Raw genomic sequence first — 14266 nt, forward strand, 5'->3', positions numbered from 1 at the left:
CCAGGAGCTCAAGGTGACCATTGGGGAGGGGAAAGGGCAGCACTTACCCCCCACCTGTGCCACCATTCTTGCTGAAGTGCGTGCGTGGCTCGCTGGATGCCAATTTCAGCAGCTCAGTCCACTCCCGCTCCCATTCCTCCTCGGTGTACACCAGCCCTGACTGGCACAATGGAAGCCGGCTCAGGAGGTGGTAGGCTGGCCTCCTCACCCACCCCTCACTCTGGGTGAGACAGGCAGCCCTGCTGAACCCCTGGGTCAGTCCAAGCCCAACCAACATCCAGGCTGGGCACCACCTGCTAGTGGCCACTGACTGCCCCTATGTGCTATCAACAGCATTTCTTCAGAATGCCCAGTCTCCAATTTCAATGCTGTTGGGAGTCCACCCAGCAACAAGGTCATTACCAGGAATGACAAAACATAATACGGACACATACCAGGCTTGGGGTTGACTATTAAACAGTTTAAAGGGATGATGGGCCAAGTTCAGTCAGAGAGCAGGCAGATACTTCTTCTAGGACAGCAAAGTGCTAATGTCCCTCATCATCAGGAAGACTAGTATTCTCTGTGGATCAAGTACATTTACGCAGGAGCTGGGGCTGTAGACTGTGCCAGGACTGCCCTGTGGCTACACCTGACCTTCAAGCTACCATCAGTAGGGACCAGACATAGGTGACTGTGTAATTCATCATCCAAACCAGGACACTTTTTCAGAGTGAAGGTGGATGGTTTTCATAATAATATAAGGATAGGCAGTAAGAATGGACATGTTGTCACTGTGTGTGCCAGGGGCTGAGCTTTTATAATGGGCACCTCTTCAGTGGGTTTAAATGGAGACATCTTTACTAGTCCCAGAAGCTATTGCTGCCTGACCTCACAAGACGGACTTGGCCTTGGGGCCCAGCTCTGGACTTCACTATGGCGCGTGGCTGTGCCTGGTGTGGGTCCTAGGCTCTGGACACCCCAGCAGATACTAACCTCTTTGTTCTGTTGCGTCTGCTGCCACCTCCATCTTCTCTTTAGGGCTTCCCTTTCAGCCCCTGTCCTCATCATGGTGTAGAGAGCTTTCCGCAAAACAAGGTCCCGGTCATGAAACCCCCACATTCCTGCAGCGGGAGGCCCATGAGGAACAGAAGAGAGAGACAAGATATGAGGAGGGGGATAAGTCAGTAGGTGACTCACACTGTCACAAGGTACCAGGCCTGGCCTCCTGCATCCACATACAAAGATAACTCATTAGTCAGCCATCAGTTCTCATGATTAGACAGCAATTCCCCTTTGGGCTTTCTCCATTTCCCATTGAAGAAAGTTGGTGAATGAAGGAGGCTGTCCCCTTCTCAGGAAGCAACAGTGGGTTGCTTCTCTTCGGGACCCTTGGCAAGCCACTTTCAATTTCACAGGTTTTTTTTGAGGGACCTCATGTTCACCCTCCACATCTTGTGTTTGAGTGAGAGACAGTCTCTGTGGATAGGTTGGTGATGTGTCCTCACATGGGGCCTCAAGCAAGGATGACAATAGGAGCCTGGCTTAATCTAGGGTCTGCCACACCTGATGTCTCTGCCCTAAAGCATCTCAGCCTCCTGAGCAGCAGAGCATCAGTGGACACCACTGAAAAGATCTAGAACTAAGAGAAAGTACCTACTTTTGAGGTAGAATGTCTTTCTCCCTTACCTCCTCCCCAGCCTGTGCTGGGCCTTGAGGGATTATAAGGAAAACCATCTATTTCTGAGTACATTGTTGAGGCAGGTCAGATGTGGTCAAGAGACCCAACAAATGGAAGAAACTAATAAGAGGTGCAGCTCTGGCTGTGGGGAAAGAGCGGGGAAATCTATCCATCTGTCCATCCATCTATCCATCCATGCATCCATATCCATCCATTTAATCATTAATTCTATTTAATTAATTCCAAACTTATTTCATAAAAGGGGTGAGACACCATCCTGGTTGTTGGGAATAACCACAGCAGCAATCAGGGCAGACTAAGTTCCTAAAATCTCACAGAGCACACACTGGGGGAAGGTAGAGTAGCCACTGAATTGTCACATAACATACCATCTCAGGGGCAGTGGCACCAATAAGGAGAGATGAAGCAGGTCAAGAGGATGGGATGCTGGTTGGCATTGGTCATGGCATGAATGGAGACATCAGAGCATAGACTCAAGTGTGTATAGAAGGGAGATGGGCTGCCATCCCAGGCAGAGGGGAAGGCCAGGCACCAGCCCCAAGGGGTGCCCACATGGCATACTTGAGAAATGGCAAGAAGGAAATGTGGCTGGAGAGAGGATCAAGGGGACAAGGTGAAGGGTGAGCTAAGGGTCTCTGGAGAGTTTTCACAAGAGGAGTGACCTGCACTGACCTAATCTTTAAAGGCTCATTCTGGCCATGTATCCTATGGTGCAAAAGTATGCAATAACCAGGGGCTGCTATGGGCTTTCCATCAAGAGAGGCTTTTATCTTTTTCTACAACATAGATGGATGGCAGTGGCCATTAATGCTCCTGTTATAAACAGGCTGAGCTGATCTTACTCATCCCTCAGACCTGCCTGCAATCTCCTCTCAGAACTCTCCTACATAGGGCAAATCCAGTCTCAGCTCCATGGCTCCTTGTTTAGGTCTCTTTTGCAGAGAGGTTCTCCCTGCCCCATGAATGTTTGCTTACGAGCCTGGCTCTAGGATACTGTCATTTCTGTGTGTGTCCCACAACCCTAGGTCAATGTCAGGCCTGGACAGCAGGTTTAATAAGCACCCCTGGTCAGTGTTGCATGGCTGCTTTGGGCAGTGCTACCCCTCCCTGTAGGGTTTAGCAACTGGAGTACAAAAGGAAGACAAGGTACCAGAAGAAAAGGTCCACTGGCCACAAGCCCCAGGCTCAGCCATGGCCCAGACTCTTTAGTGGCTGGAGCAAGGCTGGCCCATGAGATACTTTCTCTTCCCAGGCAGACAGGAGGTCCACTGTGCTCACTGAGAAAACGCCTGACCTCAGAACAGACCATAGTGACGTGTGACCTGATTTGTGGCTTTGCCCACCTGTAGTGCTGAGAGGGACAGTGTCTCTGCACACTGCAGTTTCTGAGGGACAAAGGCATTTCCTTTGTAATGAAGCTGTTGTTGGACAAAGATGAGAGATTTCTTCTTTTGTGTTCTTTCGAGATTTTACACACAACAAGGTGAAGAAATATGTTCCACAGCAGGGGAATAGTTAATACATTATGATGAACTATGATACAACTACCAAAAACATAAGACATTCACAATATAATTTTAAGGGAAAAATGCTGGATTCCAAACTGTGAACACTGTGAGATCATAATTTCACTGGAAGAAGAGACAAAATACACCAAAACATTGAAAGCGGACTTTGCTCGGTGGTAGGGTTGTTGATTTTTATTTTCTTACTGTGACAAATGTGGAATACTTTTATAATGCCAACAAACAGAAATATGTTCATTTTGAAATGTAAAGGAAGCAGGTAGGTGGAAGCCTTTGTGTCCCCAATCACCCCTGGCCAGGCCTGTGGAATGCGGCCCATTGCTCTGGGGCTCCATTCCCCTCAGAGGCTCTCAGGCTCCTTCGCAGACCCCATGCATTTCCCTCTGTGGGTTTTAGGCATCTCATCTCTGTCCACCTATCGCTGGACCAGCCTCACTTACAGGGCCAAAGAGAGTTTTGGGGTTTGGCCCTTGCTCTTGGTCATAGCATCAACTGTGTTTACCTGGGAAGGGGAGTCTGACCAACAAGGAATATTCTTGGTCAAACTTGCCAACTAAGAATATTTTCATTTGAAGTTCCCATCTGTGGAGAGAGACCCTTCACTCTAGGACTGAGGGGGATGGCCAGCTCTTGATGCGTGGGTCCCCAGCACAAATCCAGCCCTGCCTGTCAAAACTGATCTGCTTTATATGTATAAGGCTGGGTCTAGAAGGGATGGTTGAGCTTCCAGAAAGTCGTCCATGAGCCCTCAGTTATTCAAATAGTGCTGCTTATGCCTGAGTACCTGCTGGCACGGCTTTTTGTGACCAAGAAGCACACAACTCTGCTGGAGGTTGCTGACCTCTCTGCTGTATATTCCAATTGTGTAGATTCCCCTGTGATTAACCCAAGTGATACCTACGTCTTTTTGTCAGTCCAAGTGTATGGACTGCTGTCAGTGTGGTGTCTCCATACCTACCCAACCTAACATACTGCTCTCCAAACTTCCTGCTCAAGCCCAACCAAGCTCAGCCCTGCTTCTAAACATCCTATTAATTCCTGCCTTCATGTTTTTCTATGCAGTCTCCTCCCTACATGAAATGTCCTTTTTTATATTCTTTCAAGTCTCAGTAAAATCCTACCTCTACCACGAAGTCCTCTTTTATTGCTCTAGGCCATGGTGTCTAATCCCCATCGCTGCAGCTCATGATTAAGCTTCCTTCTTTTATATTAGGTCTTTTCTCATGTGTGCTCTCTGTTCTCACCAAGCCTGCCAGCTGTTTGACAAGAAGGGCTAGATTGTTGCCTCCAGTCCTTGGGAACTCTTCCAGATGAGTGATGTGCGTGGCTCTAGTTAGCACATGTCTGTCCTTTAACAATGAGCAGAGCAGGTCTGGGGTGCTGCTGCCCTCTGTCTCTGTTGTGGAGCTTACCCAGCGAGGCGGCGTGTAAAAGGCAGTTCCCATCCCCTGTAGTGGCCAAAGGAAGAAGCCGTTTACAGCTTGTGCACACAGTGGACCACCAGTTCAGGCGACCTGAAACAGAAGCGCACTTTAGAAGAGAATCCCAGAACAGAGCATTTGAATGTTTGCTAAGTAAGCATAGACATCAGCAGATGATTTTTGAGAGGGTTCTAGAAAACTTCAGTGGGAAGGTAGAACATTATGGCTATTTTCCCTCTAGGATAAGAAACAGCCAAATCCTCCCATCAACTAGCAAGAGGATTAAGAAACTCAAGGGCAAAGACTGTTCTCCTTGAATTCGGGAACATTTTACACACGCACACAAATAAAAGTTTCTCTGTAATTTCCTTGAACACAGTTTCCCTTTCTGAAAGTTATTATTTTTTTTCTCATGTACCATCCTTTTTTGATGCGTACACACCTCCAAAAGTATGGTTTACATTTAATTTAACACATCCAAACCATTATAGCTACTTAGGTATATCCCTGCTAAATCTCATTAACACATCCAGAGACTTCTGCTTCCAGGAAGATGAAGTAGACATATTTTCTTCTATTCCTTCTCTTAAGTACAACTGAAAATCCTGGACATCATGTGTAAAATAGCACAGGAAGACTTAAAAGTAGAGGAAGAGGCAGACTGACCAGGAACCTTGGGATCTGAGAAATAAATGGTGGTAGCTCTCTGGAGTTTCTTTTTGCACCCAAATCCCAGACCAGATATTGGAAACGTTGGCAACCTGGAGACACCAATGGAGGCAAAGGAATTATACTCTCTAGACAGTACACAAGGAAAGGGGAAACTTAGGAAGACAGACAGTAACTGCTCTATTTCAGTCAAGTGCCACAGAAGAAGCTACAGCTCATCATCATCCCTGCCAGCAAAGGCCAAGTGGGAAGCTGAAACTTCCAACCTTAAGAGGCATAATGAGCCACTCACCACCCATTCCCCCAGTGCCAGATGGTGTCAGAGAAGGCTGAAAGCATTGCCAGCTCTTCAGTCCTGCTAGGTGATAATATGGACTCCACCCCCTACCGATCAAGAACATATGGGGCACTTGGCCTTTCACACCCATCTGGTAGTAATGACGTCCCTCTGCTCCCTCCCAGCAGTAACAAGAAGCCCATGCATCCACAGGTGTCAACAAAGGCAGAGTGGAGAACCTGTGTTTCCACCTTATTCTGGCAGTTATTACCAATCTACAACTTCAGACCTCAAATGAACAGAAAGGGATAACCCATCAGACCTGAAGTAAAGAATACTAAAGGGATTCAGTAGAGAATACCGCAGGGCACAAAGAAGGAATAAAGGGCTTGAAAAGGCATGTACATTGGTAAATGTAAATAAATACTGACTGTTTAAAACAATATCAGAGATGCCTTTTTGAGGATTAAAGTATATGTAAAATTAAAATACATGACAGCAGTAACACAAAATATGGAAATGTGTAATAAATGACATAAATCTTAAGATCCTTACATTGATTAGGAAGTGGTAAAAGGGCCAAATTAAAGTACATTCTAATATCTTGACAGTGGGTTTTGGAAATTGTAGGGTAACGACTAAGAGAATAATAAAAGAACATATAATTGATAAGCTAGTAGTGGGGAAACCAGAATAATAAATATTCTTAAATAATTCAAAAGACTATAAGAGAGAAGAAAAAAGAGACACAATAAGACACAAATAAAATACATAGCAAGATAATGAATTTGAAACAAAATATATCAATATTTATATTAAATGTGAGTAAACTAAATACTCCAATTAAGAGACAGAGATTGTCAACCTTGTTCAAAAAAAAAAAAAAGACAAGTATATGCTGCTGACAGAAAACACCATAAACATAATGACACAGAAATATAACTGTAACTAGGTAGAGAAAGATACACCATTCAAAAACTAAGCAAAGGGGCTCCTAGGTAGCTCAGCTGGTTAAGTGTCTGACTCTTGATTTTGGCTCAAGGTCACGCTTTCATGTTTTATGAGATTGAGTCTCATGTTAGGCTCTGCACTGATGGCATTGAGCCTGCTTGGGATTCTCTCTTTCCCTCTCTCTCTGCCCCTCACCCCTCATGTTCTTACTCCATCTCTCAAAATAAATAAATTTTTAAAAACCTGTGAAAAACAAAACAAAACAAAAAAAAAAGACTAAGCAAAAATAAAGCTAGTGAAGCCCTACTGATCTCAGATGTTGGTGACATTTTTTTTTATAGTTTATTGTCAAGTTGATTTCCATATAACATCCAGTGCTCATCCCCACAATGTTGGTGACATTATTAAGGCACAGGATAAAGAGGGACTGGGTGGCTCAGTCGGTTAAGCGTCTGACTCAGCTCAGGTTGGTGGGTTTGAGCCCCGCATTAGGCTCTGTGCTGACAGCTAGCTCAGAGCCTGCAGCCTGGTTCAGATTCTGTGTCTCTCTTTCTGACCCTCCCCTGCTCATGCTGTCTCCCTCTATCTCTCAGAAATAAATAAAACATTTTATTTATTTATTTTTTTAAATATTTTTATTTATTTCTAGGAGAGAGAGAGAAAGAGAGAGAGACAGCGTGAACAGGGGAGGGTCAGAGAGAGAGGGAGATACAGACTCTGAAATAGGCTCCAGGCTCTGAGCTGGCAGTCAGCACAGAGCCCGACGCGGGGCTTGAACCCACGAACCATGAGATCATGACTTAAGCGAAAGTCAGACGCTTAACCGACTAAGCCACCCAGGCACCCCAAAATAAATAAAACATTTTAAAAAATTTTAAAAAGAGGGATATTTCATAATGATAATACAGTAAAGTCAAATGGAAAATATAAAAACACTTAATGTGCATATACCTAAGACAGTCTAAAATATATATAAAGCAAAAATTGATAGACCCGAGAAAGAAATAAACCCACAGTCAAAACTGGAGATGTTTAACCAAACTCTCTGGATAAATGATAGACTCAACAAACGAAAACTTCAGTAGAGATTAGATAAACATAATTCAAGAACCTGATCTAATATATAGGTAAACTTGACATATATACAACACTTCACCCACTGACTGAAAAGTAATCACATATTTTTTTCAAGTCACATGGAATATTTTCCAATATTGACCACATATTGGGCCATAAAAAAGTGTCAACAAACTTCACAGGATTTGAAATCATTTATAGTATGTGCTCTGGTCATACTAAAAATAAGCTAGAAATCAATGAGAAAAATTAAAAAAAAGTAGTCATCTTGGGTATCTTCTATAACAAAATACCACAGACTGGGTAGCTTAATCCACAGACATATTTCTCACAGCTGTAGAGGCAGGAAGTCCCAGACTGAAGTGCTGGCTGATGTGGTTCCTGGTCAGAACCCTCTTCCAGGTTTGTAGGTGGCAGACTTCTTACTGTGCCCTCTCATGGTGGAAAGTGAGCTCTGATCTATTCCTCCTTTTGTAAGGACACTAATCCCATCATGGGGGCCCCATCCTCATGACCTTATTTAAATTTAATTACCTCTTAAAGGACCTACTGCCAAATACCATCACACTAAGGATCAAGGGTTCCAACATAGGGATTTACGGGGAGATACAAACATTCAGTCCATAACAGTACCTTAGTAAGGCAGTTTGTTCACTGAATGTGGCTGTCCCCCTAGGGGACTACTCTGACTCTCAACTGCTTTCTGGAGAATGAGCAAGATGAATAGGATAGGGGTTATATAAATCTGTTTTGAAAATTCAATTCCTTCCTGACCCCTTATGGCCATGTTGCTTCATTTTATTCCTGTAGTGGCAACTCCAGACTGGCATGTCTGGCACATCCTCTGGATGGCAGTTTAGCCAAAAGGGAACCTAGGAGATTCAGGCTTAGTTATGATTCAGTTTTATAAAAATACTTTGTCCTTTTTTTTTTTTTCAGTATATGTGCTGCTGAAGTGAGCATAATACTTTTGTCCAGTTGTGATTAGGAAGAGGTTGAAAAAAAATAGGTAAGTTACAGGCACTGTGATGGCATATGCCAATTTTGTGATAGAGAGGAGAAGCACAACTCTAGCATGTGGGGAAAGAACATTCCATACTGCAGAATGCATGGAAGAGGGAGGTACATTGATCAGCTTTTATTTCTCTGGGCCACAGGAAGGTTTCCACAAGAAGAAAAATGCTCCCATGGGATGTCCCAGATTTTGCACGTGCCTCAACTACAACAGAATCTCTCTCCTGTGACCGAGAAGTCTCAGGTTTTCTGCCAGTAAAATTTTGGACATCTCACAGTTGTTGACACAAAAGAGCAGCCTCATCAAATACAAAGTTTACTATCCATCAAGGGGGGAAGGTCCCACAAAATACAACAGGATGAGTTGAAAGTATTAAAGAACAGGAATGAACATAAAGTAGCTTGAGCCTTACCAGAACTGAAACCCAGCTTCAACCCATCTGTCTGTGACCAGAGTAAGCTAATCAGCCACCAGCAGGGGAAGGGTACACCATTTCTAGAGGAGGATAATATCATTTGGGGTCTCTGAAATTTTATATTCACAAGGTCTATAAGGCACACAAAAATTACTAGGTATGCCAAATCCAAACAAAAACAAAAAACAAAACCCAACCAAACAAAATCCCCAAGAGTAACTAACTGAAAACCAAAAGGGAAAAATGAAGTAACAGAAAAGGCATGCAGATTATCCAAATTTTGAAGTTATCTGACAGAGACTTTAAGTCATTTAATTAGTATGTTCAAGAGAATAGAAAAAATGGGGCAGAAACAATATCTGAATAGATAAATCATCAAGAATTTTCTAAAACTGGTTAAAGACAATTTTTAGAGGATCTGTAAGTTTTAAAAAGAATAAATACAAAGTAAATGGCATATAGTGAAACTGCTGAAAATTGAAGAGAAATCTTAAAAGCAGAGGAAAAAGGGAACTATTACACACCAGGGGGAAAAGTAACATAAGCCTACACACAGTGGAATGACACCATCAAAGTGCTAAAAGAAAATAACCTCTAAGCTAGAGTTCTATACCCAGGAAAACTATCTTTCAACACTGAAATTGGCAGGAACATAAGGTAACTTCCTCAATCTGGTCAAGTCATCTACAAAAACCCTGCAGCTAACACGATACTTAATAGTAAGATATTGGATGCTTTCAACCTCAGATGAGGAACATTACCCACTATTGATGACAGTCTGAATCTGTGTAATAAGGCAAGAAGATGTTATGATAGAAAAAAAATGAATGGAACTGCATTTATCAATAGATAACATAATTGTTTAGGTAGAACATACTTAGGAATCTACCAAAACACTCCTAAACCTAATAAGGGAACTTAAATTTAGCAAGATCTCAGGAAACAAGGTCAATTTACAGATATCATTTATATTTCTATTTACTAGTAACATATGACTTAGAAAATGAAATAAGAATATAATACTTAGACATAAATTTCATGAAACATGTTATATCTAGACTGAAAACTACAAAAAAATAATCTTAAGAAGGCTCCCACTCAGTGAGGAGCCTGAAGTGGGGCTTGATCTCATGACCCTGTGATCATGGCCTGAGCGGAATTCAAGAGTCAGATGCTCCTCCCACTGAGCCCCTCCACTCCCCAAGTGCCTCTTAGCTTACATTTATAATGTTATGGGAAGTTACTGTATCTATATCTATATCTATATCTATATCTATATCTATCTATCTATATATAAATGAAGTATAGTGGACATACAATGCTATCTTAGTTTCAGGTATATAACACAGTGATTTGACAATCTAAACATTACTTAATGCTCACCATGCAACATTATTACAGTATTATTGACTATATTGCTTATGCTTTACTTTTCATCTCCATGATTTATTTTATAATTGGAAGTTTGAATCCCTTAATCTCCTTCACCTATTATACCCATCCCCCCACCTCTCCTCTGGCAACCACCAGCTTGTCTCTGTATTTAAGTCTGTTTGTTTTGTTTTTGTTTGTTTTGTTTTCAGATTCCACATATAAATGAATCATATGGTGTTTGTGTGTCTGGGAAACTCTTTATCTTTCTTTTAAATCTGAATGGTAATCTTGCCACATACAGTATTCTTGGATGTACATTTTTCCTTTTAGCACTTTGAATATATCATGTTACCACATGCTATTTGTGACATATTTTTTTTACTGGGGGAATAGAATATAAAAACCACCTCTTGGGCCTTCATCTCTGTGGCATTTCCATCAAGTGAGAATGTTTATAATAGATATTTCGAAGAAGTTGTGAAAACATTTGATTCTTCTTCTTTTTATTAATAAAGGGAATAATACTAATAGGATTGGAATCATTGGGGGGCATTGCATTATTTACATTCCAAAAAGCCATCTGTCATTATTAAGAACTAATTTTAATAAAGATATTACTGCTTTCAGTCATCAATAATGAAATATGAAGGCCAAGAACTACAAGTAATGCTGGATGTTAAGACTCTCAAAAGTACATTTAGTTCAGAGTTGGAAGAGTTATTGCTTAACAGATTACCACATTAACAAAGTTAATATAACAAACTGTGTCAGTAAAGTGTTTAAACTGGATATTTATCTCCTCTACAGTGCTTCTTGGTTAAGATTCAGTAACTGCATTTTAATGATAAGTGGTTTTATTCATATAAAATAATTATCCTTTATTCTAAATGAAGACATGTATTGAAATTAACACTACAAAATCAAATAGACAAGCTTCTATTATTGATGATGCTAATACTTTTGTTAACAAATTGGTGTATTCTCACCACTTGCAAATCATCTTATTAAAGCTAAATGAGAAATGCAATTAAGGGCCTTAATTGACAGTGCCACTGGATAACCGGTCAGAGACATAATTGGAAATAACATGCCATTACTTGATAGCTTCTTTTTTTTTCCCCCAGGCTGTGAAACAGCAACTTGTCTCACCTGACTTATTCAAAGCCTTTTGAAACATCCAGGCTGGGAGATATTAAAACTGGGTTGCCACAGAATGGAGGAAAATTACAAGATTCTCACTTACACAGCATTAATAGAGTGGCTGTCACCTGAAAACGCAACACATTTAATATTAAAGTGGGATGACCCCATCCATCCTCTGAATTTGTTTGAAGCTGGCAGAGGCTCCTCCCAAGAGCCACTGGGTGGGGTGTTAGCAGAGAAACAGGGAAGGATGGGGAGGGGATATGCTAACGAGGCAGGCGATCTGCATTATTGGGCAGACCCCATGGTTTGCCTATATAATAGCTTTTCTCTCCCACCCTTGCTCACAGAACCCTGCTATGGCTGGTGTTTTCCAGGGAAGACAAGATTCCTTCCTTGCTGTGTGGAGTGAATATTGCTAGGAGCAAGGCAATAGATGCAATTCCATGCTCCTTGCCAGGGACTGGTCTTGGTGTGGCCACACACTGTCAGTTGGCCTGGAAGATGGAAAAGAAATCTGCTGGGGCAGCTACTAGGAAAGTGTTGTTCATCCTTCAAAAGGGACATAGACAGGGCCTCTCCATCCCTTCCCTGGATGCTGCTGTGTGAGGATGTGTTGCTGGATGAATCTATAGCCATGTTGTACCCTGAATGGAGGCAGCACTGAACAACTGAGAATAGAAGGGGAGAAAGCAGGGTGTGCCTGGGTCCTTGCTGACACTGGGGAGCTGCCGGCCTTGTCATGAGCTTCCCTGTCCCCAGACTTCTTGTTCTGTGGGATAGTGACAGATTCTTGGTTGACGGTCCTGCTGGCTTGGGACAGTGTCTTCCACTAACTGTAAGACTGACAATAAATCACTCAGCTCTCCATGAGGTTGCACATTCCCAGTATACAGACAAGGAAACAGGCTCAGGGAGTCCATGAACATGCCACAGTGCACTGAATCTTAAAGGGGCCATTGCTCATGCAGGGCAAAATCTGATCATGAATAAAGCTGATCTAATTTATTTGGACATGGTTGAGTTTGTTGGCAAGCCAGTTTTAACTTCTGTGAGCTGGTATGGTTTCAAAAAATATATTATTCAATAAGTAGTGGAGCTGAAGCTCAAGTCTGTTAGTCTGAAGTCATAGACTTAGTCTTTCTACTATGCTTCCTTAGAGAAACAAGGGTTGCTCATTCTCCCTGAACCCTCTGTCATATTTGCCTCAGCTCTTGCCTTTGGATGTAAAAAAAAAAAAAAAAAGCTAAAGATCAAGTTGAAGGTCCCTTGATGTGCGTCCCCAGTTTTCATTCTCATTCCTCCTTCCCCAGCAGTACCACTACATGACTTTGGTGATCTTTGCATTATATAACATAAAAACAGATATTTTAAAGGTTGAAAAATGTGTGTTGTACATGAGGCTTCTTTCTCTGCCTCTGGTTTCCACAATCAAAACCAAGATATTTCCTTTTTTCTCATATTCCCTCCTCCCTCTCTCCCTTTGTTCCATTCCTTTTTGCTTCTATCTCTCCCCACAATGCCACTCTTTGGGAATGCCAGTGTTCAGGCAGAGAAGGCTCATTCCCCCTTTTTTTCCCCATAGAGCACACAGATCAGATAGTCCATTGCTCTGACCTCTCTTTGTTTCAACTACTCTTCCAGGAACTGGGAGAGTAAACCAGGGTCACATGGCCCCTAGGGAGAGGTAGTGGGGAATAAGTCCCATTGGGTCATTTAAGAATGGGATATGAAATAATAGGTGGGTACTCTTGAAAAAAATCATTATCAGGAAAAGCAAAAGAAAAGATAGGGGGCTGTTCTTTAAAAGAGGCAAAAGAGATATAACCAAATGGATGTTGGTGGGTCTTGGAATGAAAAAAAAATAGAGGGGTGCCTGGGTGGCTTAGTCGGTTAAGCATCCGACTTTTGCTTAGGTCATGATCTCACGGTTTGTGGGTTCAAGCCCCGCATCGGGCTCTGTGCTGACTGCCAGCTCAGAGCCTGGAGCCAATTTCGGAGTCTGTATCTCCCTCTCCCTTTGACCCTCCCCTGCTCACTCTGTCTCTCTCTCCTAGAAATAAATAAAAAATATTTAAAAAAAAAAGAAAAAAATAGAAATGAGATTTTGGGACTAATTGGGAAAATGTGAATACTGACTCTATGTTAGATAGCATACTAAGTAAATGCTATTTTTCTTAGGAGTGACAGTGTTCTGGTTTCACAGGAGAATTTTCAGGTACATGCTTGCAATACACATTCAAATGGTTCAGAAAAAAAGGGGCCAGGTTCTGCATGATGGGTGTACTTCCCTCGGCACTCTTCAACATTTTCACAGTAAAAATAGAGTAAAAAAGAAAAGAGAGAGAGAGAGAGATAAAGCAAATGTGACCTAACTGAAAATTGGTGACTCTTGCTACATAGTAAATAGGTACTAATCTTTCAACTTTCCAGTAGATTTGAAAATGTGTAAAACAAAAAGAATGTCATGTGAGTTTGTTTCACTTTTATACCTGTAAATGGAGAAACTATTCTGGTGCCAAAGACAATATCTATGTAAATTAAGTCATTTGTCTTGATTTAGTTTTTAAAAAGTGGTTGAATTCAGTTAAACATACTTAGGGGGAATCTAACTGGTGCAGTGACTAGTTGAATAAATTTTTCTCCTCTTAAATATATGAGTTGGAATTTTTACAGTTTGGTTATAATTTTCATATTTTTCGGAGGCACAGAGCCCT

General features: G+C 41.9%; 1 protein-coding gene across 1 annotated transcript in view; it reads right to left on the reverse strand.

Moving 5' to 3' along the window:
* Window positions 1-14266, reverse strand: part of OTUD7A (OTU deubiquitinase 7A) — a gene marked incomplete at its 5' end in the record, with an annotated part of 94504 nt that overhangs the window by 46351 nt on the left and 33887 nt on the right. Inside the window, 3 exons of the mRNA XM_039217186.1 lie at window positions 48-160; window positions 976-1103; window positions 4620-4721. Coding sequence (XP_039073117.1) covers window positions 48-160; window positions 976-1103; window positions 4620-4721 — 343 coding nt within the window. The remainder of the gene's footprint in view (window positions 1-47; window positions 161-975; window positions 1104-4619; window positions 4722-14266) is intronic.

Source organism: Hyaena hyaena, unplaced genomic scaffold, assembly GCF_003009895.1.
Source record: "Hyaena hyaena isolate Hyena2069 unplaced genomic scaffold, ASM300989v1 scaffold_670, whole genome shotgun sequence".
Lineage (NCBI taxonomy): Eukaryota > Metazoa > Chordata > Mammalia > Carnivora > Hyaenidae > Hyaena > Hyaena hyaena.